General features: G+C 47.0%; 1 protein-coding gene and 1 non-coding gene across 3 annotated transcripts in view; one reads left to right on the top strand and one right to left on the bottom strand.

The window, feature by feature from the left end:
• MTMR7 (myotubularin related protein 7) overlaps positions 1 to 27,108 on the bottom strand; it is a 130,229-nt gene that overhangs the window by 46,669 nt on the left and 56,452 nt on the right. For both annotated transcript variants that reach the window (XM_069573327.1, XM_069573328.1), the window contains exons 5-7: positions 22,891 to 23,019; positions 14,309 to 14,443; positions 3,756 to 3,888 (exon numbers count right to left, since the gene is read on the bottom strand). In XM_069573327.1, the coding sequence (XP_069429428.1) occupies positions 3,756 to 3,888; positions 14,309 to 14,443; positions 22,891 to 23,019 (397 nt within the window). The remainder of the gene's footprint in view (positions 1 to 3,755; positions 3,889 to 14,308; positions 14,444 to 22,890; positions 23,020 to 27,108) is intronic.
• TRNAE-UUC (transfer RNA glutamic acid (anticodon UUC)) lies at positions 11,490 to 11,562 on the top strand. Its single transcript has one exon. It is a non-coding gene; the product is annotated as a tRNA-Glu (tRNA).

Raw genomic sequence — 27,108 nt, 5'->3', positions numbered from 1 at the left:
AAAAAAGTTTCAGATGAAAAGGACAGTGGGGCTGAGACCTGCAATATTAACTCTGGGCAGAAAGAAATATTTCACGGGAACCTTGCAGCCAGATGTGTTATAATGGAATATTACTCAGCCATTAAAAAGAATGAAATCATGCCATTTGCAGCAACAGGGATGGATCCGTAGAGTGTCATACTGAGGGAAGTAAGGAAAGGCTCTGTGAAAAGCACTTCATATTTAACTCAGTTAAAATTGGTACATAACTGAAAGGGTTTTTTCACTGGGAGGTGGGAATGCCACAAGACAGTTTGGGGTAAGAACTTAGAAACCAAGGTTAACATTCAAGGGCTTCCCTGGTGACTCAGTGGTAGAGAATCTGCCTGCCAGTGCAGGGGACACAGGTTCAATCCCTGATCCTGGACGGTCCCACATGCTGTGGAGCAACGTAGCCAGTGCACCGCAACTAAGGAGCCTGTGCACCAGAGCCCGGGAACCGCGACCACCGAAGCCTGCGTGTCCTGGGGCCCACGCTCCGCAGCAAGAGAGGCCACCACAGTGAGACTGGAGGGCAGCCTCCGCTCTCTGAAACCAGGGGAAAGCCCTCACAGCAGCAGAGACCCAGCGCAGCCAAACACACAGATAAAGTTATTTTGAAAGGAAGTTAACATTCAATCAATGAGCTCTATAAAAGGACCCACACCAGACATGAACTTGGTCCTGGAGTTCAGTTTCTGATGAAATCTCCTGCCGCTCTTGCTCAGAGACAGGGCCATATAGGGGCAGAATGCAAAACGTTTCATTTCTGTTATTCAGCATCTTTTCTGGTAATATCAATAACCCGGAGAAGAAGATAATAATCATCAAGGAAATGCATTCTTCCCCTTCCTACCAAGTGAGCAGCGGTACAAATCTCCCAGTCTCTCTGATGTCATGACAACTACTGGAAGGAGAGAAAGCCTCAAAAGGTGGGTCTGATTGCATCACTTCATCAGCTGAAGCCTCCACGAGTGGTTTATAATTTACTTGGTGAAAACAGATAGCTGGACATCGGTCAAGTCCCCTGAAAGGCATCCAGAGAGCCGTCCTCGCTTATGGGGCCGACGCAGAGCCGAGAAAGTGGTGCAGAAGAACCATGGTCCCCTGAGGAACACAGGCCGCCCTCCCTCTGGAACTCTATCAGTTTGCTGGGCCTCGAGAAACAGCAAGTCAGACCACAGGTCTGAGGGCAGGAGACAAGGTTCCTCAAGAAACCAAGTAAATGCTCCTTTTAAAACAAAAGCCAGACTGCCACGTGACAAGCACTCTCGGAAGTCGCCTTATGCATATAAGAAAATGCGTGCGTGCTAAGTCATTTCAGTTGTGTCTGACTCTGCAACCCCACAACTCTTCATGTCTCCTGCATTGGCAGGCGGGTTCTTTACCACTAGCACCACCTGGGAAGCCCTGAAAAAGATATATTTTTTCTTTTGAGAATATATAGCAGAAAACATATATTCTCAAAAGTCAGCTTATGACATTACTAAAAAGGATACATTTTTAAAGATTCTGATCATGAACCGTCTTCATACTAAAATCAGACTACTCTATCAATAACAGTGCCGAGCTGGTCCAGTTTGCCAACTTCTAAAAAGCACAGCATATAGCAGGGACAGGCACACCATCCACAATAATCTCTAGAAGTTGATGAATCTCGAAGCCCAGAGCACGCTCCAGTCACCTCCTGCTGTTGTTTAGTCGCTAAGTCATGTTGACTCTTTGTGACTGGACTGTAGCCCACCAGGCTCCTCTGTCCATGGGATTCTCCAGGCAAGAAGACTGGAGTGGGTTGCCATGCCCTCCTCCAGGGGATCTCTCTGATCCAGGGATCAAACCCACATCTCCTGCACTGCAGGCAGTTCTTTACCATCTAAACCACCAGGGAAGCCCTCCTGTCACCTGAGACACAACAAAGTTCATGTGGAGGAGAGATGGAGATAGCTCTGCAGCCGTGATTATTCTACAGATGCAAAGTGAAAGTTGCTCAGTCATGTCCGACTATTTGTGCCTCCATGGACTATACAGTCAATGGGATTCTCCAGGCTAGAATACTGAAGTGGGTAGCTATTCCCTTCTCCAGGGGATCTTCCCAACCCAGGGACTGAACCCAGGTCCCCTGAATTGCAGGCAGATTCTTTACCAGCTGAGCCACCAGGGAAGCCCTGTTTTTTTAACTGATGCAAAAAGAGGGTTTTTCCCTAACCATTCAAAGGTTCCATTTTAAACTATTTGCAACCAGGGGCATCAAACTGTGGACTCACAGAACCATCAGGGCTAGATGGGTCCACAGAAATTATTAGTTCAATAGTTTCATTTTACAGCAGGTAACAGAGCCTCAAAGAACATACATGATGCATTTAAAGTTCCATAATGACCGAGATGACCCCAGGATCCCAGGAAGGACAATGGAAATCAGGCTTGTCCGTGCCACTCAAGTTCCTCCAGCCCCACCTCTAGGTTCTCACTACATCCTGCTCTCATTACGCAGGGAAATTAAGCAGAGAACTGAGAGCAGATGGGTATTCTGAGAAAAAGGTAATTCAGCATTCCCTTTGTCCCTTTTCACTCCAGGCCCCATATTTTCCTTCAGAGAGGACCGCGCACCCCTTCCCCTCACAGGCAGGCCACCTCCCCAGGGCGTCACCCCCTAGACATGGGAGCAGCACAGCATTTACAGCTTCTCCTGGTCCCCAGGCGGGCTTCTCAGGTGGCTCAGTGGTGCGGAACCCGCCTGCGGTGCAGGAGGCACAGGAGACGTGGGCCTGATCCCTGGGTGGGGAAGACCCCCTGGAGGAGGGCATAGCTATCCACTCCGGTACTCTTGCCTGGAGAATCCCATGGACAGAGCAGCCTGGCGGGCTAGAGTCCATGGGATCGCAAAGAGCTGGACACGAACAAAGGGACTAAGCACACACGCACACTGGTCCCCAGACCCAAAGCTCTGGGTTCTGCACCCTCCTCTTTCTCTTCAGTTCCCACGAGAGCTAGAAGTGGTGGACATGGCAACAGGCTCCTCTTTGGGCCTTGACGCTCACAAGGGCATAACCAGTCGATGAAGACGGTTTTGCTTGAAATACGTGATTTCTGGCAATTCGTTTATGGCTGGTGTGGCCACACGAATAACTGCTCTGTGTCACACAGCCCAGCTCTGTGACTTCCTCTCCCCCTGAGCCTGGAAGCCTGTGTGCACGTGTCTCCTGGTGCTCGTTGCTGGGGGCAGGGACAGGTGGAGGGGTTCCGCGACAGTGGCTGCTGCTGATGGAAAGGAGGACCACTACCCTCAACATCCTTCCAATGGCTGCTCAAGCACTGGGATTCAGTTTATGAAACTCATGTCCATACACAAACAGTTTATGAAACATGTCCATACGCAAACAGTTGACAATTGCTCTCAAGGCAGGATTGCTTTATCTCCACATGGTCTTGCACGTGGGCCACACTAGTACGAGGGAGACAGAAAATATATCCCTGTGCACTCTTCTCTTCGGTGTACCACGGGAAAGAGGCTGACAGCTAATGACCACGTGACAGAACCACTCCACCATGACACCAAAAATAAGAGAATGGCTGTTAAATGTGTAAAGAGTCCCTAAATTCTTCCCAACTGATCCCACCCCAGCAAACAACGTCATAGTAAAGCACAATTTTCACATCAAGAGACTCTCTTATTCCTCTTTGGCATCAAAACATTTAACTGCATTTTTTTCAGTGCTGTGCATAAGGAAATGGTTTACCTTCCAGCATTTTCTGCAGACTGTTCCTCATGACATGGATGTTCTCTATCCCGATAAACTGAAACTTGATATTGGAATAATTGTCTTCGTTCTCATAGCCTTTCCCTGCAGCACGATTTGCCATCGCATTAAGCTGCAGTGGGCAGCAAAACAGAACAGTCACCAAGGATATTCATGGAACAATCACAACACGTCATGGCTATCCATAAGAACATTCAACACGGCATGCAGAAACAAGCGTTCGATCCCAGGACCACTGTGCTGGCCTGGGTGTCTATGGACACCTGGGCTGAGCCTACATTCAACAATGTCCGTTCGTCGACATGGGAACATTTTCAGAGCTGGGAAGCATCCTAGAGATAAGCCCATCTGGAGACGCCTTCTGCGGGTCCCAGGGTGGGATTCTGTAGAGCCAAGCTGTCCCGATTTAACACCAAATGTGACAGCCTTGGCTGGCAGAAGAGTACCGGCAGATTCGTTGGCAACATACAGCTCTTAAGTGAAATGATTAGATCTTCTAGTATTAGAATGCCAAAAAACACATCAGTTTAGAGGAAGGGCGATATCATTCTAATCTGCCTAGGGGAATCTCGCAGATACCCAATTCAACCTTGAGGGGGACAGAGGACCAGTGGGTGCTACGTCTCCAGAGACACTTCCTCCAGCCACCCTATTTCAGTCTCCAGAGAGGGCTTTTTAAAATCACATTCATTACCACAACTTCATACATAAGAAGTGGCAGCTCTTAGTGCAAATGGGTTTCAACGGTAATGGACTTTGAAGAAATTCATGATGTAAACTTCTGCTGTACTCCTGTGTAACTAAGGTCAAGAAGGGGACAAGTCCTGCCTTAGCTGAGAAACACACAGATTTCTAGAATGAATGTATTATTGCTAACACTCCATTCTTAACGGTCAACTAAGAGGGCCATCATATCCCAGACATCTATATTCGGTGACCGTTCTCTCCCTCTACCCACAAAGGGCAAGAGGGCTAAAGCCCAGGCAGAGAACTTGCCACCAGAAAAGTACCAGTTTTTAGGCCACAATGCAGTATTGGGAGGATATTAATACTTTACAAAAATCAAAGTTTATAAAGCCAAGTTAAGTTAAAAACATAGATAATCTTTGACCCAGATCTCTTGTGAGAATCTGACACTATTTAAAATACCAGCACACAAAGATAGATGTCCAAAAGTGTTTGCAACCTTTAAAAAATAATAATTGATATTAAAAAAACTGAAAGCCTATGAATATCTCCATAGGGCGATGACTAGACAAATTATGGTATATTCATACCCTGCACTACTAATAGGATCAAGGGATACAGAGATAATGACAGAGAGAAATGGAGACATATGGGCATCCCAGGTGGCACTAGCAGCAAAGAATCCGAATACCGATGCAGGAGACACAAGAGACTCAGTCAGGTTCAATCCCTGGGTTTGAAGATCCCCTGGAGGAGGAAATGATAACCCGCTCCAGGATTCTTGGCTGCAGAATCCCATGGACAGAGGAACCTGGCGGGCTACAGTCCATGGGGTTGCAAGGAGTCAGACAAACTGAGTGAGCAGACACACAAAGAGATATACAGATACTGGGGGGAGGGAGAGGAGAGAGAAAAGAGGGAGAGGAGACAGAGAAAAGAGGGAGAGGAGAGAGAGAAAAGAGGGAGAGGAGAGAGAGAAAAGAGGGGAGGTAAAGGAGGGAAGACTGGGAGTGTCGCATGACATGTGAAGTGAGAAAAGTAAGCTCCAGAATAACATTCATATTGCTACTGCTGCTGCTGCTAAGTCACTTGAGTCGTGTCCGACTCCGTGTGACCCCATAGACGGCAGCCCACCAGGCTCCCCCGTCCCTGGGATTCTCTAGGCAAGAACACTGGAGTGGGTTGCCATTTCCTTCTCCAGTGCATGAAAGTGAAAAGTGAAAGGGAAGGTGCTCAGTCGTATCCGACTCTTAGCGACCCCATGGACTGCAGCTTACCAGGCTCCTCCGTCCATAGGATTTTCCAGGCAAGAGTACTGGAGTGGGGTGCCATTGCCTTCTCCGAAGTATCCTATTTTTTGTAAAAGGAACCAAGCTACAGACGTGCGGTTATGTTTATGCATGTTGAATCAAGCAGGATACAGATGAACAGAAGGCTACGCTGATTTAGCAGCTGTCACAGCAGAAAGACAGAGGTGTCACGTGGCTGGGGGGCCCATCAATACCACTCTGTACACTCCTCTGGTCTTTGTTACAAACCAGACATACTAAGTTCATAAATTAAATAACAGAAGCAAAATGTATGAGAAGTGAAAAATAAAACAGCAGAGGCAAGTCCCTGCCACCAGGGGCTTGGGCTGGCAGACTCCTCACTTTGCTGCTCTGTGAGTCGGCTCACGTGACATCGGCTGGGGCACAACTTCCCTGGCCACACTGTCTCCAGTTTACAAAAAGAGCATCCCTTTTCCCCCAAGCATGCTATGAGAATAAAGGGTTTAGTCTTCATTAAAAAAAACTTATTAAAGTAATATTATTTTAAAGACAAGTTATATTCATGCCTTAAATGTTTTTTAATTTATTTTTTAATTGAAGGATAATTGCTTTATAGAATTTTGTGGGTTTCTGTCATACATCAACATATTAGGATATTTTAAAATATCTCAAGGGGAAAACTTTTCTAAAATTACCTAAAGACGTTTTGCTTTTGAAATTGTGCTATTATACATGGACTGCAAGGAGATCAAACCAGTCAGTCCTGAAAGAAATCAGTCTGAATAGTCATTGGAAGGACTGATGCTGAAGCTCCAGTACTCTGGCCACCTGATGTGAAGAGCCGACTCATTAGAAAAGACCCTGATGCTGGGAAAAGTTTAAGACAGGAGGAGAGGGGGATGACAGAGGTCGAGACGGTTGGATGGCATCCCCAACTCAGTGGACATGGGTCTGAACAAGCTCCAGGAGACGGTGAAGGACAGGGAAATCTGGCAGTCCATGGGATCCCAAAGAGTCAGACGTGACTGGGTGACTGAACAACAATTATAAAAATATCACTGCTTTGTATAATTATTTTCCAAAGTTCCTGGCTTATTCTTTACCACAAGCTTCATAAATAAAGCAGCTAATAGGGTACTAGGCAGTATCATACAGCAAATATAACAGCATGTCCTATTATGCTATATGAACTTATATGTATTTCTGCACCTTGAATAATTCAACTTAAGTCTGCTCACTGCATACCACAGAGATAACTTTTTAAACAGTGCAGTGAATAAAAAACAAAATACTATTATTTTTAACCTATAATAAGGATCCTATGTTCACATTTTTAAGAGCTGATTGCCTATGACCTGGGAGAATTTATCGATGGTCTTTCAAAAGCAAAGGAAGGACACAACACGGCCTCCTGAAAGTCAGTGGTACGTCTCACAATGAACAGAAGGTGGCGATATTTCATCTATCATCCAAAGAGTAACTTTCTCAAGGTTTGCACACGTTTTACAGAACCTCTCATGATAATGGGGCACAAGCTGAGCCCTCAAAGCAGGAAACACAGCTTTATAATTAATAAAAAGTCAGACGCTATCTTGGACCTATATACATATTCATTCAGAGAGAGTATCTCTTATATTACAAAAAAAAAAAAAAGTCTAATTTGGTGGCCTGTCCTTTAGGGTGAGAATTCCATTTCACCACCAAGAAAAAGCTATTCATTTCAGCTCCTAAAACTTTTCAAATCGTGGGAAAAACCCTCAAAATGTCACATGGTCTATGCTTCTAATTATATAATGTCCTTGAAAAAAATTTATAGACGTGGAGAACCGATGTGTGGTTATTTGTGATGTAATTGTTCTGTGGAAGAAAAACTAAGGTCAACCTAGACAGCATATTGAAAAGCAGAGACATTACTTTGCTGACAAAGGTCCATCTAGTCAAAGCTATGGTTTTTCCAGTAGTCATGCATGAGTGTGGGAATTGGAACATAAAGAAAGCTGAGTGCCAAAGAACTGATGATTCTGAACTGTGGTGTTGGAAAAGACTCTTGCGAGTCCCTTGGACTGCAAGGAGATCAAGCCAGTCAATCCTAGAAGAAATCAGTCCTGAATATTCATTGGAAGGACTGATGCTGAAGCTGAAGCTCCATTACTTTGGTCACCTGATGGGAATAACTGACTCATGTGAAAAGACCCTGATCCTGGGAAAGATTGAAGGCAGGAGGAGAAGGGGATGACAGAGGATGAAACGGTTGGATGGCATCACCAACTCTTTGGACATGAGTTTGAGCAAGCTCTGGGAATTGGTGATGGACAGGGAAGCCTGGCGGGCTGCAGTTCATGGGGTCACAAAGAGTCGGACAAGACTGAGCAGCTGAAGTGAACTCTTCTGTACTTGACTGTGCTACTGAATATACAAACACACATATTTGATATTTTATAGAGCTAAACACACACACACACCCCTACACATAAAACTGAGGAAATTTGAACAAGATTGGTGGATTGCATCATTGTCAATATCCTGATTGCAATACTGTTCCACAGTTTTGCAAGATGTTACCATAGGGGGAAAGTGAGCAAAATGTACAGGCATCTCTATTATTTCCTACAACTGTGTGTGATTCTCTAATTATCTCAAAATACAAAGTCTATTAAAAAAAAAACTTCTCAGCTAAAACCATGGAGTGACTGCATTCTAGTTTCAATCTGTGCTGAAGGAACACAACAGACAACTGACAAATGGGACTGGAAAAAGTGTCCTGTTTTCTAACCCAGGGTTACCGTGCTATTTGATCATCTCAGCATCTTTGGGTGCAAAAAAGCTCATACATGAAACAAAAAAAAAAAACTTCATGTCTCAACGAACACTTAATGAACACCTACTGTGTGCCAGACACTGCACGGAATAAAAATGTCAGTAAGAAGTGTTTCCAGCCACCAGCAGCTTATACCAAGCATAGACGTGCAAGCACACAGCACCAAATGATGGCCGCTGGAGCCCAGCAGGACTCCAGATGGAGCTGAGAGCCTGGCAGAGGCGGTAGCAGGCATTAAAATCTTGAGCAGCCACATGTGGCCTAGGGCATCAGGCGTAATGTTTCATGATAGAAGGAAGGCTGGAGATGGTCTTCAATGATGAGGAAAGATGGAAAGACATGGGGAGGGCATCCAACATGAAGCGCCGAGGAAGAGAAGAGAGGAGAGCAGGTGAGTAGCAGTGAGCCAGCCACTGCGAGCACAGAGGAAGCTTCCAGTCTGGCGGTGGCAGAGAGAGAGGAAGCTGGGAAGTTTTAGGGTTCTTGACACACAAGCTGGGCTTCCCTCATGGCTCAGATGGTAAAGAATCTGCCTGCAATGCAGGAGACCCAGATTCAATCCCTGGGTTGGGAAGATCCCCTGGAGGAGGGAAGGGCAACTCATTCAGTATTCTTGCCTGGAGAATTCCATGGACAGAGGAGCCTGGTGGGCTGCAATCCTTGGGTTTGCAAAGAGCTGGATATGACTGAGCGGCTAACACACACACGCCAGCTAATAGATTAAGAAATTCTGACTTCATTCATGTCAGCAGAGGGCTACTGAAAGCCTCTGAACAGGCTTAATTGAAAAATTATGGAGATTTAGTATCCATGTCAGAGAAGATCCACTGGAGTGTGTAGAGGACGTGAGCTCCACAAGGGAGCTGGCTCGTCTCATTTATGGCCTATGCCTATTTATGGCCTAGAACCCTGCGCCCCGGGCTGGCACAGAGCAGGCACTCTGTGAAGATTTACTGACAGGCCGACTGACCAAAGAAATGACTGAGTGAGGCTGAGAGGTGAACAGCCCAAGAATGTTAAAACAAACAAACAAACAAAAAAAAAACAGAATCAGATTCCTTCCCTCCAATCTTAAATCACCAATCAAACACATCAAAACCATGGAAACTCAGTCAACAATGACGATCTTCCTATCAAGTTAAAGGTCAGCCTGGTGGTCACCATCTCGGGCTTGAAGTCTAATGTTACAGCTGAGCACATGCTGTGCCTGAATGACAGGATCTGATCTGATGGATGGAAAATGAGCACTGAGGGTGCCCCTGGCAGGAGGCCTGGACCAGGCTCTAGCCTGCAGCATCAATTAATGGTCCATCTATCTTCATCCGTGTCCGGTGCCATGAAGAATCTGAACTTGTTGATACAACCAGAAAAGAACAGATGATTTTATTTCTTGCAACTATGGTCTACAACTCTCCTAATTAAAATCCTTCTTCCCTATCCCCCAGGGAAGAATTAATAGCTTTACAATCAGCATTCAGCTCAATTTACAATCCCAACCCCATATACGAGCAAAATTATCTTTCCTGCCTTACAGGCGATTTGGACTGGTAAGGGGTTCTTTCTCCTTTTCCTGTTTCTTCTAGGCTCTGTCTTTATACCGGAGATGGGGGAGGTAGAAAGTCAAAGTGTTAGTCGCTCAGTCATGTCAGACTCTGCAGCCCCACAGACTGTAGCCCGCCAGGCTCCTCTGTCCATGGGATTCTCCAGGCAAGATACTGGAGTGGGCTGCCATGCACTCCTCCAGGGGATCTTCCCGACCCAGAGATCGAATCTGCATCTCCTGCATTGCGGGTGGATCCTTTACCATCTGAGCTACCAGGGAGCGGGGTGATAGAGAGGGTTAGGAAAAAAAAAAGGTAAATATCTCTTCGTAAAGCCGGAAAAGACTGCTGTTTTATCTCTGCTAGTAATCACTGCTTTTCTGGTTAACACTTGACCTGAACTCCTACATAAGTGGCCAAATCCCAGGGCGCTTCTGCGGGCTCTTGGCAGGGGTGGAATGGACAGAGCTCGCTCACGTGGAGACCCACCTTGGCTTGAGCCTATTCCAGGGCCCCAGCTTTGCTCCCCAACATGTACCCCGCAGTGCTCGCAGCCAGGAACCTCCAAGGGCGGGGAGACTGGACCCCAGCCGGCTGGCTCGTGTACAACTTCCCTTCTCAGCATCCAGTGGACCCGCGGCCTGCCCTCCATCCTGGTCCTGCCGAAGAGAGGCAAGGAGACGCCCCACTGCCCCAAACACCATGGCTGCCCCTGCTGCCCTGCTCAGTGACTTACCCTCCATGACCTCCTTGCGGCCCCTCTGTCATGCACCCCGCTCTTTCCCACAGATCGCCCCAGATACACCCCTCACAGGGTGGAAGCCACCTCATTACTGATTCCAGAGAGATACAACTTCCCATGTGACCTCCTGTTACACAGCTAAGGAAGTGCTCACACGGTGACATCACAGGCCACCAAGCCACAGCGCTGCCCTTGGAGAAGCAGCCAAGACAGGGGGCCAGGTGTTAGCCGAGCAGGTGCCTGGCCTGCCCTGCCTCTTTGCTCCACTGCCCTCCCAGGTGCCCACGTCGGGCCCTGGCTGAGTGCATATGAGCCAGCAGCTGGGTCTGCAGCTCTGAGTTCCCCGCCTCACTGCAACCCTGTACAGAGAGGATGACTCCCCCCTACCCCCCGGAGACTGACCTGAGGTTCCCCTGGAGATCAAGATAAGCCTAGTGTGACCTTGGGCAAATGCCTGAACCTCTCTGGATCTGAGACCTTATCCATAAAAAGAAAAAAAATGCTCCTAATTTGAAGGAGTATTATAAGAGTCAAATGGAAAAGTGCCTGGCATTTTCACAAGCTCGGCAAAATCCTAGAACAAAGTCAAGTCATGAGTAAGGCTGAGATAAAAGGAGTTTGATCTCATTTTATAATTCAGCAACTACTGGGACTTCCCTGGTGGTCCAGTGGTTAAGACTCTGCACTTTCAATACAGGGGACTCAGGTTCAATCCCTGGTCAGGGAATTCAAATCCCACATGCTGTGAGGTGTGGCCAAAAGACAAAAAATAACAATAAATAAAATAAAATTCAACAACTATGGGATCAATATGACCTCCTGTCCTCTTAATGCACTAAATTCTCACAGTAACACATGACCTTGAGGGGATGGTTTTTTCTTTAGGTATTAAATTGAGCTAAAGTCCTCATGGCCTTTGCCTCCCTAGATTCTAATACCAATGAGCAATTCAGGCAGCATCTGAGGTGAGCCCTGCTCCAAGGCCAAGAACGACTTTTGACCTTTCTCTATTTCATTTCAACCTGCAAGCGAACCTGGCGAGGGCCCATTTGCCATGCCCACCGCCCACAGCAAACATGGACCCGGTCTCCTGGCTACTGAGAAATAAAAATCAACAGACATGATCTTTAAAAGAACGAACACTCTAAGCAAACAGTTTAAAACTCCGGTGAAGGTGTGTGTGTGCCTAGGCAAATAGGAAGACACCACGACTTGTATGAGACACCAATTTTCTTTAATGGATCAGCCTCCAACTTCTTATCGCTGAGAGCAAACACACTGAGTGCTAAATATACCCTTCAAATCAAATCCTTTGGATTAATTTCTTTTAAATCTGGACTATGCCTGGCTCAACAGCTGCCACATTGCCCAGAAGGTTTACATAACATAGTACACACTTGGATCACTGGCCCTTAAATCAGCAGCCAAATCTGTTTGCCTCTATTTAAATCTTCAAAAAGGGGATCGGAGAAGGGCAACCTAATTCATTTTAAAGCCCCTGTCTTTCCATCCCTTTATTATTATTGCTATTATTTGGCCAAGTGGTATGCGAGATTTTAGTTCCTCAGAGTGAAAGTTGCTCACTCATGTCTGACTCTTTGCCAACCCCATGGACTGCAGCACACCAGGCTCCTCAGTCCATGGAATTCTCCCGGCAAGAATACTAGAGAAGGTAGCCGTCCCCTTCTCCAGCGGATCTTCTCAACCAGGGATCACACCCATGCCCCCTGCAATGGAAGCGCAGAGTCCTAACCAATGACTGCCCGGGAACTCCCTGTCCTTTTCTTATTTTGTCTTTAGCCTGTGTCTCTAAGACAGGCATTTGTGCAGTCGTCTCTGACTTCAGAAATTCAGAGCAGCTCACCTAACCTGACGCAAGAGGCAGAATGAAGACGGGAAGGTCAAGGTGAGAAGGATGACGAAGCAGAGAGAAACACACACAATGAAAGAGAGCTGCTGTAAAAGAGATTTTCCAGCCCCTTTCAAGTAAAAATCCTCAAGCAGAGAAGCTATTTCTCCCCCAGTCCAAAGCCTCCTCCCTGCTGTACTTTGAGGACTTTTCTAAAACGAAGGGAATCCTTTACCTGTCATCTACTAGAATGTGATCTGCTGGAATCCGGTGTGTCCTTGATCTGCGTGGTTGGTCTGCTCTACTGGTATCTAAGAGGACCTCTTCCTCACCGCCCCACCCTGCCCCCCACGGCCACCCCACAGCCGCCCGCCTGTTAGACCATCCAGGACTGTTCTGGTGATGGAAGTGATGGAAGAAGTCTAACTACGAGTCTGCCTTCTAACGAGACCGTGCATCACAATATTTGGTGACATGGGGCTCAGAGCAGCAGCAAAATTGCCAGGGTCTGGGTCAGCCACACAATGGGCAGTATCCAGTTTCCATGATTTCTCTTATCAGACATGAGTACAGACCCATGTCTGCAATTACCCACTCCAACATTTTGAAGACATTATGTTCTGTCAACCTATGATTAAAATTTTTTTCACACTAATTTATAAAAGAAAAGTTTGTTAAAATCCTCCTCTCACCCCACAAGGGTGGGGGGGACACCAAAAAACCACTGTTAACAGTTTAATATATATACCTTTAAACTTTTTTCAGTGCATAGAATAATGTATACTTTTTATAATTATTATTACATACATGAGATCATGTCATAGGTTTCTGTAGCTCACTCTTGCTGTTTCACAGTACATCTCAGACACTGTTCTACACCCACATGGAGAAAGAACATGTACCCTTCTCTCTCATCACTTACAGATCCAGGTATATTTTATTCATAACTGGCAAGAAATTCCGATGCCAAATGTGTTGAATTAATGGCCATATCACTCTGTCATCTCATTTTATCCTGTATCTTCCATGCCCCTCTTCTCCTTGGAATTCTACTAGGTGAGTGGTTATCCTTCCAGATCTTTTCCTGTTTTAACTGACATTTTTACCTACCTATAGTTCCCTGTTTTTCATAGACACAGTAATATACATATTAATTTGTAACTTCTTTTTATTTTTTTAAACTTAATATTCCATTTTGGAAATCTTTCCATGTCATAGACATAGTGGAATTAACTATAAGCTGAATTTGTAAGAGAAGAGGTGAACATCCCACAAACACTGAACTGTGGGGATTCCACAGTGAATTTCATACTGTTAGAGAAGAAAAGGTCCTTTTGTGAACAAACCAAAGAATAATCCAGCATGTTTAGGAGAGCAACTTCCAGAATCACACCACACTTTTGTCGTGTGCACTATGTACCAAGCATGAGGCTCAGAGCCAGGAAAGATCCAAAGTCCCTGCCATCGTCAGGCCCTCCCAGAGCTCAGGGCCCCAGGAAGCAGGCGGGCAGGCAGCCACTGTGCAAAGGGAAACGGCCCCTCTGCAGACGGTGCTCCCTAAGCGGGCGAGGCCTCATCTCCCTGCAAAGACTGCAAAGACATGCATCGGCATGGCAACACTCACCTTGGGCCGAGTGTCCACGACGTAAAGGAAGTCGCTTCCCGGGTTGGCCTTCCTGATGGCCTGTAGCATCTGCTCATCCTCCAGGCAGCGGGCGCTGAAGCCAGACAGGGGCTGGCTGCTCCGGCAGATGGAGGCCTGTGGGGAGAGGCCGCGGCAGCACCGCAGCATCAGGCAGCGGGTCGACTGCACCCCCCACCCCGAGACCCTCAGGGCAGTCACCACAACAAAGGCCACTCACCCCTACTCCCCAGTCTACTTACGCCCCTGGCTTGTGAAAGTATCAATGCTTTCAGGAAATCAAAGTTGGCATCTAACTCAAAAAACCATTACATGGGCAAGCAGTGCAAAAAGCTTCTCTGAGTAACAACTAGGACACATAAGCATGGGCTTCCCAAGCAGTGCTAGTGGTTAAAAAAAAAAAAAAAAACACCTGCCTGTCAGTGCAGGAGACATAAGAGACCTGGGTTCCATCCCTGGGTCAGGAAGATTCCCTGGAGAAAGAAATGGCAACCCACTCCAGTATTCTTGCCTGGAAAATTCCACAGACAGAGGACCCTGGTGGGCCACAGTCCATGAGGTCACAGAGAGTTGGACACGATTGAGGCATGCACGAATGCAAGGTTGTTTAGGTAGGATCCAAATGATGAAATTGTAAAACCATCTAAATAAATAGCCTACTCTGCTTGACACCACTCCATCTTCCTGTGAAAGTAGAAATATAAAGTAACTCTTCTCCTAAAAATTATAAAAGTTACTTGTTTAGTGTTTCCATCATTTACTAGCTCACTTAGAAACATCACAAAACCCTCAAACTGATTCTCATCCTAAATGGGGGAGTGTTCATGGTGACAGACCCCACACTGCTACCAGTGTCTAAGGACAGGAGGCTTAGACCCCGGCTGACGCAGGTGGGTTAGAAGCAAGGGCTCCCTTGGGAACCAATCTGTGTGCTGTTCTGCGATCTCCCTGTTCTGTGATTCCAACAAAGTATGCTGAACTGTGGCTCAGGGCTTCCCTGGTAGCTCAGCTAGCAAAGAATCTGCCTCCAATGTGGGAGACCTGGGTTCAATCCCTGGGTAGGGGAGAAGGGAGAGGCTACCCACTCCAGTATTCTGGTCTGGAGAACTCCATGGACTGTATAGTCCATGGGGTCACAAAGAGTTGGACACGGCTGAGCGACATTCACTTTTCGCCCTGAACTGTGGGACAATGTACACAATAGCATAAACATCCCTCTGAGTTACTAATGGGTGAGTATGGCCACAACCTCGCAGCCATGAAACTTATACTTTTGTGGCAAAGTACTTCCTATGAATTTAGATTTTATTTTAACACTTAGATTGAAGTCAAATTGCCAAATACAATCTAGGAATGACTCTTTCAAAGAATCTGCACTGAGCCTGGGTACCCACGTGTACGAAGGCGGAGGTGCCCCCTGGCTCAGGGAAGGGGGCAGTGCTTAGGGGGGAAACCTCCCCTGGAAAGAGCCACGGCACAGCCCATTCCGGCGCCCACATACTGGACTCCATCCTGGAAGGCACCCCGGCTCTGAGTCCAAATGCAGCTTAACTGTCCGTCAGGCTCATCCCAGGGCTACTCAGCCAGGCTTGGGTTTCTCCAGAGAAAGGTGAGCTCTGAGGCTCCTCACTGGAGAAGGCAGGATATTTCTTACTAACTGCATGATCCTCAGGTGGCGCTAGTGGTAAAGAACCCACCTGCCAATTCAGGAGACATAAGAGACATGGGTTTGATCCCTGGGTTGGGAAGATCCCCTGGAAAAGGGCATAGCAACTCACTCCTGTATTCTGGCCTGGAGAATCCCATGGACAGGGCTTTGCTACAGTCCATGGGGTTGCAAAGGGTCCGATACAACTGAGGCAACTCAGCATGTGCACACACACACAGACACACACACACACACACACACACACACACACGATCCTCCAGCTGATGGAGGACTCTGCTGGCAGGGTGGAGAATTGCAGACATTTCTAACAATTGCTAACAGCACCCATCTGAGGATTCCAGCACATTCTGTAACAGAGCGGCAATTACTGAGGGGCTCCAGGAGCCCTGGGCCTGCAGCCAGAATTCAGGAGTGGGGTGCCTGCAGAGTGGGAAGCAAGGCAAAGGGCTGTTGAATTTTTGAGTTGCTGCCAACAGATGTCCAACCACAGGGTGGAGGAGGAAGGGCCCGGGGCGTCTGACCACAGATGGGCGCCCAGCCAGCAAGAGGAGAGCCAGGGGCTAGGCGCTTGATGGCAGAGACTGTCAGTGGCGGGGGGCGGCCGGCCTCGGGGACCACAGGCGAGCTGCATCCTGTGCAGAAAGCAAATCGCCACAGATGGCTTTCATGGAGCTGCACGCAGGCTCCTGTGTCTTCTGATGTTTAGAGGGGTCGGGTTAGCCACCCCCTTTGACCGAGCAGAGAACAGTTCTGAGCTGCTTAATCTGGGCTAAAGAAATACTAATTAAGGACCGCTACCATCAGGCAGCTTCTCAGATCTATCAGAAGAACTCGATGTGGAAGAGAACATTTTAAAATGAGAGTTTGTCCAAGCAAGCAGGTAGCACACCGAAACTCACTCAACTAGTGTGTCTCCCGCTCTGAAATGAAGCCAGTCAGTGACAACAACCATTACTAATTACCTCCAGGCCGAGAAAACTGCTTTCAGTGAAGGGTTAAGTCAGAACAGAGTTCTACTATGAGATGAATAAGTCGATAAATTAAACAAGACATATTAGACTACATTTTAATATTTTGTAGTTACATTTTCCTAGTAATGTGCAGATGGGCTCCAAACAGACTTCGTCACCGACTCAGTGATTACTGGTACACTGCTGTACACTTGGTACAGGGCGGTCAGTAACCTCAAGGTGCTCATGTCCACCCTACACACTCCCCAGAGAGTCAGACTGTTGACTGAATCTCACCATTACCTGGTGGCCTGTCTTACTGATGTCAGCCATGTGAGAGCAGAGTCAGAATGCAATTGTAAACTGTCGCGCGCACACCGTTAACAGAGGTACTGATTAAAACAGCCAATGTTTTCTGAATGCTTCCTATATGGTGGCCACTATTATAAGAACTCTGTGTATTCTTAATCTTCCCGACCACCATATACATTAAGATCTATTATTTGCTCCATTTGATAGATGAGACAGCCAAGGCACAGAGAGGTGAAGTAATTCTCCCGAGGTCACACAGCTAGTGACAGCGGAAGCCAGGAATTGAATCCAGGCAAAATTATTTCCTGTTCCTGGATTCTGAACCAACACAATACAGTGTCCATGTATGTAAATAAGTCAGGAAGCATGATACAGAATTAAGATGCAGGATTCAAAAACACCTGGCTTTTAACTCAGCTGGTAAAGATTCTGCCTGCAACGCAGGAGACCCTGATTTGATTGCTGGATCGCGAAGATCCCCTCGAGAAGGGATAGGCTACTCACACCAGTATTCTTGGGCTTCCCTGGTGGCTCAGATAGTAAAGAACCTGTTGGCAGTGTGGGAGACCTGGGTTTGAACCCTGGGTTGGGAAGATCCACTGGAGGCGGGTGTGGCCACCCACTCCAGTATTCTTGCCTGGAGAATCCCCATGGACAGAGGAGCCTGGCGGGCTATACAGTCCATGGGACTGCAAAGAGCTGGACATGACTGAGTGACAAAGCACAGCGCTCTCACTTCCTTTATAATCTTAGGTGATTTACATGTCATCTCTGAACCTTGGTTTTTTCCACCTTTAATATGGATATACTAATAATAACAAAACTGCAGAGTGGATAAGGTAGATAACACACCTAGAACTATGCCTAACGCAGTTAGTTTCAATCAACATTATTTATAAAAGGAGGGCAAGATGGTCTGTATTATTCTTATGAAAAAACTGCCTCTTTGGAAATCTTCCAGAATTGGGTTCTGAGAGATCTGTACTGTGAATTTGGGGAGCCATGCTATTAACAATTTAAAAGCAGAACTGCTTTCTTAAAAATAATTAAGAGTACTTAATAAATAAGAACAAAGGATAAGCAGCTTCCAAACACAAGTGACACACATAAGCTCTCCAACGGTGATCTACAAAGCTGTTTAATGTTTGATATCCTAAATGATTCTGGATGGCTCCAGGTAACTCCTGGAGTGTGGTTCAAGGCCCAAAGTAATAGCACGTGCTGCCCACGGCACCTGGTAAATCGGGATGGCCTTGAATGGCCAGCAGCAAGTTCCCATCCATACCCTGCCCCCGTGGGTACAAGTCCCCCAGATAAGCAACCCTTCTCCCAGGGGACCAGGTGCAGCTCCTTCTCATTTTCAAGGAGTGGGTTTTGTCCTGCCAACCTGTGGAATTGCTCAAACAAGCCAATCACATCCTCCACTGGGAACCAGGGGTCCCCTCACCCTTTTGATATTACAAAGCCTGCCTCCACCATCCCTGCTGGTTCACTCTATTCCTGACAGTGCTCTCCTCCCCTGGGCAGTGAGTGTATGTAGCTAATAAACTGCTGTCAACCTAATCTGTCCAGCGTCAGGTGGCACGTGTGTTAGGCATCCCAGTAATCCTAGACAGGAATCCTGACCTCACCAATGGGTGAACAGGAAGTGACTGTAACACCATGTCTGATAAAAGCTGATCCAGAAGGAATTTTATACCACCAGCAAGGGGGTTTCTATCCAAGGACCCTCACCAGGACTTCCTGTTTCTGACATGAGGTACGTGGCAAACTTTTCTTAATCTAATCACCGATTCCCACTACCCAACAGTAGCCGACTCATCTCACCAACAAAATCTTTGGTGCTCCTTGGTAACAAGGTGCTATGTGAGGAATGGTATTTAACTAGAAAATGTGATATTTACTCACAAGCCTCAGTTCTACCGGCATCACCGACTCGATGGACATGAGTGTGAGCAAGCTCTGGGAGTTGGTGATGGACAGGGAAGCCTGGCATGCTGCAGTCCATGGGTCTCAAAGAGCTGGACACAACTGAGCAACTGAAGTGAAGTTCTACTGGAGCAGGAATAAATACTCAAGTCTAAAATGTCTAAAATCACAAAAAGGGACCTCCCTGGTGGCCCAGTGGTTAAGAATTCATCTGCCAATGCAGGAGTACAGGTTCGATCCCTGGTCCTGGAAGATTCCACATGCCTTGGGGGCAACTAAGCCCATGCTCCACAGCTACAGAGCCTAAGCTCTAGACCCCTCGAGCCACAACTACTGAAGCTTGTGCTCCTAAAGCCCATGCTCTGCAACAAGAGGGGCCACGGCAGTGAGAAGCCCCGCGCACCCCAACTAGACAGTAGCCCCTGCTCCCTGCAACGAGAGAGCCTGCACGCAGCCATGAAGACTCAGCACAGTAAATAAATAAATAAATAATTTAAAAAATAAAATCACAGAAAGGAAGAAACACAGGTCAGCAAACTTAGGAACTTTACTTTTCACTGCAGACCACCTGGTTGGAGGGTGGGTTTTGTTTTTGCTGAGCAACATCATCAAAAACTGCACTGTTACTTCCCGTGTCTCCCACAGAACCACAGAAATCCACCTTCACTAATGAGGACGCTTCCCGCTATGAAAATCCCTGGTTACCTCGGAAGCATGACATAATTAACCTGGATATTAAAGTTTGAGTTAGTCACTCAATAAAAAGCTAGTGGAGTATTTATTGGGTTTGTCTTAAGAGTGGGTGGAAGATCAGGGACTCGGTCTTCCCAAAGCACAGAAATATTTCCTCTCAGTTCAGATTCCATAAAGACTGGACGTTTCTCTAGCCCGACTTTGGTTGCAGTTGGTTTTAATTTACCTGCTTTACTTAACTGACCTTGCGCTTAGTTGCTCAGTCATGTCTAACTCTCTGTGACCTCACTGACATTAGTCCACCAGGCTCCTCTGTCCATGGGATTCTCCAGGCAAAAATACTGGAGTTGGCTGCCATTCCCTCCTCCAGGGGATCTTTCTGATACAGGGATCAAACCCGCGTCTCCTGCAGTGCAGGCAGATTCTTTACTGTCTGAGCCACCAGGGAAGCCCTGAACATTGTTATAAACCCACAAATTTGACTGTATTCCACCTGCAGCATAGATGTTAGATCCCCGGGCTGGGAGAGTAGGCGTGTAGGTATCTGCACACGAAGTAGCTCCCTGGGGCAACTGGATCCTTTGGCCACACTTAGAAAACATCTCTATTCGGCACCTTGTAAGAGGGGCTAAAACTTAAAGGATACTGTCTGCTTTACATTTTTAAGTTCAGGAAATCAATTATTTTGAACTATAACTGATAGCTGTGTGAGTTCATTTCCAGGCTTGGAGATCAAGCAGAGGACAGCACCCGAGAGCGGGAACAGGCTGATGAGGGTCTCACGTCATCAGGCAGAGAGGCCGGCCTCTGCGGTCTAACTGCTAAAAATTCTCTCCCATCCTCAGACATGACATATTTGCCCTTTATGATACTCACACTGACCAAAAAATAACCCCTTTTCTCAAGAAAATCCGAACAGAAGGAAAAGAAGCAGGATGAGTGCCATGCTTGCGTTTTCAATATCCAGCACATCCCCTCCTCCTCTGAAATAACAGTAAAAGATCCTCCCTTCCTCTCCTCTCTTACTTGTTTACCAGTGGATGCTTCAAAACAGAGTACACGTTACTGGCAGCCTGAATTCAATATTCAATACAGTATCATGAAATTCCACATCCCTTTGCATCCCATCATTAAAAAAAAAAGATTCACATCTTCCTTTTCCTCTCACCATAGCACCAGCTGCTGAAATATATTAGGAGTCAAATAACATACAACATTGGGCTTCCCAGGTGGTGCTAGTGGTTAAGAGCCCACCTGCCAATGCAGGAGACTGAAGAGATGTGGGTTTGATCCCTGGATTGGAAAGCTCCTCTGGAAGAGGGCCCAACACTCACTCCAGTGTTCTTCTCTGGAGAATCCCAGGGACAGAGGAACCTGGAGGGCTATAGTCCACGGGGTTGCAAAGAGTCAGACATTTCTGAGTGACTTAGCAAAGCACAATATAGGACATTAATGAAGTTACTTGACTTCTTCAGACCATTTCAGAGCAGTGAGAATAACACCATTTGTATCATTTTAATTAACAGAATGTACACTGCTGAATATTTCCCTTCAAAGTGGGCAACACTGAAGGCCATACGCTTACTCTAGCCAAGCTGGCATTGCTCAGAGTATTTCCCAAAGCCTCCTTTTAAGAGCAGACAGAGGACTTCCCTAGCGGTCTAGCGGTTGGTTCCCACATGCCTCAGGGCAACTAAGCCCACAAACCACAACTACTAAAGTCCACGCACCGGAGTCTGGGCTCTGCAACTAGAGAAGCAGCACAGTGAGAAGCCCGCACAGCACGGCTAGAGAGTAGCCTCCACTCACCACAACCACAGAAAGCCTGCAGGCAGCAACAAAGACCCAGCAGAGCCAAAAATCAAATGACTTTTTTTTTAAAGAAAAGAACAAACATAGACCCTGTCCTCCATCCTGCCTACAGGTCCATGCATGGCACACACACTGACACACATCTGCTGCAACTGTCAGGCTGCTCTGTCCACAGCGTTCCCAGGCAAGAATACGGGAGCTGGGTGCCACTTCCTACTCCAGGGGATCTTCCCGACCCAGGGATCGAACCCATGTCTCTCATGCCTCTTGCATTGGCAAGTGGATTCTTTACCCTTGGCGCCACTTGGGAAGTCCCCATCAAACAGTTTTGAATTAAAGTCAAGTGCCTGTGTGCATGCATGCTCAGTCGTGTCTGACTCTTTACGACCCCGTGGACTGTAGCCCCCCCAGGCTCCTCTGTCCATGGGATTCCCCAGGCAAGAATGCTGGAGTGGGTTGCCATGCCCTCCTCCAGGGGATCTTCCCCACCCAGGAATCAAACCCGGTCTCTTACATCTCCTGCACTGGCAGGCAGGTTCTTCACCACTGCACCACCCAAACTTTTTCTCCTGGCTAAAGTCAAACGACTTCTAAAGCAGGGAGCTGAGACCATTCTTTTCTTCCCAAATTAGCTTCTGTGTCCTTCACAGAAATGGAAGCATACATTTTGGTTGTTTACATGGTTACCTGTAAGACTGGGTTTTCTCACCTGCCCTGTGCAGTTCTAACCAACAGGATGTGAGCAGCTCACACATATTACACATAAAAGGCACTAGATGCTAGAAATAAATAAATAAATAAATATATATATATATATATGTATATATATGCCATTTTAAAAAAGATAGAGAGTCTGCCATGACTTTGAGGGCTCTTCTAAACCAGGCATTGCAACGGCTTGGCCACAGAGAGCCTTTCAAGGTGACCGGTTAGAAGAGGACGTGTTCACTCAGATGATTAAGTCTAGGAGTGTTCTGCCTCCTGTTCCTTTACTGTCAAATAAACATGGGAGGCCAACGTCCACACGAGATAAGGCTCTAACACAAGTTGTGTTGTGCCATACCACACACACAGCAACATCCACACACTTGAAAAGGAATTCAAACCCACACACAGGGCAGAAGGCCCCTGGAAAAAGGCCTGTTTATGATAAAAGAAGAAAAGCAAAGCCCGAAACAAAAGCATGCCTTCAGACTTACGTGGTTATCTTTACAGTAGTAAGAAAGGGCAGGAAATCGCCGTCTGCTCCGGAACTTGGAACTCCCCACTATGATGTGTGCCGTGGCCGACTTGGGAACGTACAGTTCGGTCGGGTAGGAGTCACAGACCTGGCGTGGAAAACACAAGGGGTGTTTAGGCCTCATTGTGCTGTGCAAACTGCCACCAGAAATTCCATTCCACAGGGCTTGCGGGTCGCATACTTCAGTTTTCTTCAGTTACAGAACCCCTGCAGAGAAAACGAAGCTCTGATGCTAAGAAACCACAGTGAAACAGAGTCAGACACGCTTTAGCCTCCTGCCCTTGGGCACTGCCCCTTATCTCCCAGGGCTCTTCATGGGAGTGGGAGGCAAGACAGGGACCAATGGGTATTTCTCCCATCAAAAAGGGAAAAGCAATTTTGCATCCTGGCAACTGAGAAAATGTCAGCTATCTGTTCAAGATAGCCCAATCCTGGGAAACAATGTCCTCCTCGGGGCCCCTCTGTCCCTGGCACGTCCTCTATGTCCTCCCATCTGAGGCAACACCCGAGCCAGCGTGCTCTCTGGACCCCTCTTCCCTCCAACCTCCCAAGCTCATCTTCAGGGCCAACTCAGGGCCTCTCCCCCAGACTTCCTAGCATTCCACCCCTCACCATGCATATAACAGCTTTCTGCTTTTTATGTGTCGATTTTACAAGTGGTAAGAAATGGATTACCCTTTCTTCGCATCCCTGGCAATGATTCCCCCAGTGGAATCTCTGGAGCCTTGGAATGATCTTGGGAATTTTATCAGAAGTCAGGGGTTTAGGGGACTTTCCCTGGTGGTCCAGGGGCTAGGACTCCACTCTGAGCTTCCAATACGGGGTGGTGGGGGGGACCCGGCTTGGCTCCCTGCTCAGGAAACTGGATGCACACACGCCACAAAACTAAGAGTTCACGTGCTGCAACGAAGTGCAGCCAGATTAATAAATAGATTAAAACTGTTAAAAAGCCATCTTAAAAAAGGAAAGCAGGGGTTGAGAACGCGGTTCCAGTTTGCCAACTTTATGACTTTTGAGAAATCCAACTACTGAGCACTTGCTACTCTCTTAAGACTGACAGGGAACAGAAATGACATCACCCGGGGCTGATACAAGGATCAAATCAGGTAACATCCACAAGACTCTTCACCCATTAGGTCTGACAAAAGTGGAAGTGGTGGCTAGAGTAACAGTTGACTTGTTGCTAGACACATCATCTGCTTTGATATCAGTCAACCCATCGTTTGGGGCTTCCCTGAGAGCTCCGTGGTAAAGAATCGGCCTGCCAGTATAGCAGACACAGGTTTGATCCCTGGTCCGGGAAGACCCCCTGGAGGGGGATGAAATGGCAACCCACTCCAGTATTCTTGCCTGGGAAATCCCTCGGACAGATGAGTCTGACGGGCTACAGTCTGTGGGATCATTAAAGAGTTAGATGTTATTTACTGACTAAAATAACAACAATCCCTCTTTTTGCAACAGGAGGATCATTTGAACGGCAGTTCCTAAACTTTATTTCCTAGAAGTCAAGCATCCTCTTGGGCATTTGAAGGCGAGTCCTCAGGCAGGTGCAGCAGCAGGCGAAATGCTGTGTGCATATCCTCTGTCCATTTCGCCTGCCCTGACCACTCTGAACCTCAAGGCAGAAGGGCACGAAAATGCACCACAAAGCTCGCGTCAGCTGTTCTGTGCTCAGGTCCTCCCTCGCCTGCCTCCCCGCTTCTCTTTGTTACCAGACTGGGCACCACACTGAGCAGGAGACGGAAAGGCCACTGAAGTGACACTCTCAGGCCCAAAGCATTTCCCCAAAGGCATTTTAGGAAAGATTACCGAAGACATCAACGTGGGCTCTGGCACTGAGACTCAGGAGGAAAATCCCAAGAATAGATGGTCCAACCTACTTGGAACCCGAGCTTTTACTGGAATTACTCCCCCAGACACTGCCCTGGCTTCCCCTGCAAATCCAGTGTCTGGACCTCTCTCGCGTCAGCAGCCAGGACATGACTACACTGATTCAAGAGACGTGTGGTCACTGCATCAGACTTACTATGTTTCCTTAAAATAACACTTTTAAAAAGGAAATTAGTAGGTTTTCAGAAGTTGGGAATTACCCACTTTCTTTAACAGTGCTGGTGGGGGTTTCAGTTGCTAAGTCTTGTTCAACTCTTGCAATCCCATGGACTGTGGCCCACCAGTCTCCTTTGTCCATTGGATTTGCCCGGCAAGAATACTGGAGTGGGTTGCCATTTCCTCCTCCAGGCAAATCAACCCTGAATACTCACTGGAAGGACTGATGCTGAAGCTCCAATACTTTGGCCACATGATGCAAAGAACCGACTTAATGGACAAGACTCAATACTGGGAAACACTGAAGGCAGGAGTAGAAGGGGACCCCAGAGGATGAGAGCTTAGATAGCATCACCGACTCAATGGACATGAGTATGAGCAAGCTGCGCAAGATGGTGAAGGACAGGGAAGCCTGGAACGCTGCAATCCATGGGGTCACAAAGAGTCGGACATGACTTCACAACTGAACAACAACCACTACCACCAAGGTGGACAAAAGTAGATTCATCCCTGCTCGCATGAAAGCCGACAGCACTTTCCAGAAAGCACTGACGGGTAATGCTTTTGCAACAAGCTCACACAGCTGAAGTTAAAATTATGACAATGAAAAATACAAAGCACAGGGCAATTTAGGCTGCCAGATTCTGAGACTACTCAATGTGCCCCCCGAAAGTGTGTCTGGCCTGGAAAATCACGTAAGAAAATTCAGGGAGAAAATGAGAAGTTCAGAAAAGTGGGAAATGCTTCTCTTTTGAACTTTCTTTATATTTATTCTGCCTTAGACAACTGAAGTGGATTAAGTTAAAAACATTCCTGCATAATATTTTTATTTTAATAAGGGAGTGATTTGCTTTGTCTTCCACTAAATAAACCCTCCTGCAGTGCCTACATGTCTTACTTGGACTGGTCAAGAAGAATCTTTGGGGGTAATTCATTCACTCATTCAACAAGTTTTTTTAAATTGAAATATATTTGACATATAACACTGGATAATTCAAGGTGTGGGTGCATGCTTAGTCACTCAGTTGTGTCTGACTCTTTGCGACCCTATGGACTATAGCCTGCCAGGCTCCTGTGTCCATGGGGTTCTCTAGGCAAGAATACTGGAGTGGGTTGCCATGCCCTCCTCCAGGGAATCTTCCCGACCCAGGGATCGAACCAGGGTCTCCCAACATTGCAGGCAGACGCTTTACCCTCTGAGCCACCAGGGAAGTCCTATACTATATGAGCCACCAGGGAAACACAATTTCAGGTGTTCAGTTCAGTTAAGTCGCTCAGTTGTGCCCTTCTCTTTGTGATCCATGGACTGCAGCACGCCAGGCCTCCCTGTCTATCACCAACTCCCGGAGCATACTCAAACTACTCAAACTCATGTCCATCCAGTCAGTGATGCCATCCAACCATCTCATCCTCTGTCATCTCTTTCTCCTCTGCCTTCAGTCTTTCCAGCATCAGGGTCTTTTCCAATGAATCAGTTCTTCCCATTAGGCGGCCAAAGTGTTGGAGTTTCAGCTTCAGCATTAGTCCTTCCAATGAACATTCAGGACTGATTTCCTTTAGGATGAACTGGCTTGATCTCCTTGCAGTCCAAGGGACTCTCAAGAGTCTTCTCCAACAGCACAGTTCAAAAGCATCAATTCCTTGGGGCTCAGCCTTCTCTATGGTCCAACTCTCACACTCATACATGACTACTGGAAAAATGTTAGCTTTGACTAGACGGACCTTTGTCAGCAAAGTAACATCTCTGCTTTTAATATGCTGTCTAGGTTGGTCATAGCTTTTCTTCCAAGGAGCAAGTGTCTTTTAATTTCATGGTTGCAGTCACCTCACTATCTGCAGTGGTTCTGAAGCCCAAGATAATAAAGTCTGTCACTGTTTCAATTGCTTCCCCATCTATTTGCCATGAAGTGATGGGACTAGATGCCACAATCTTCGTTTTATGAATGTTGAGTTTTCAGCCAGCTTATTCACTCTCATTAAGAGGCTCTTTAGTTCTTCTTCACTTTCTGCCATAAGGGTGATGTCATCTGCATATCTGAGGCTATTGATGTTTCTCCCGGCAATCTGGATTCCAGCTTGTGCTTCATCCAGCCTGGCATTTCACAAGATGTACTCTGCATAAAAGTTAAAC

This window comes from Ovis canadensis, chromosome 26 (assembly GCF_042477335.2).
Source record: "Ovis canadensis isolate MfBH-ARS-UI-01 breed Bighorn chromosome 26, ARS-UI_OviCan_v2, whole genome shotgun sequence".
NCBI lineage: Eukaryota > Metazoa > Chordata > Mammalia > Artiodactyla > Bovidae > Ovis > Ovis canadensis.
Note: the sequence above shows the minus strand (reverse complement) of the source record. Positions and strands in the feature narration are given on the sequence as shown.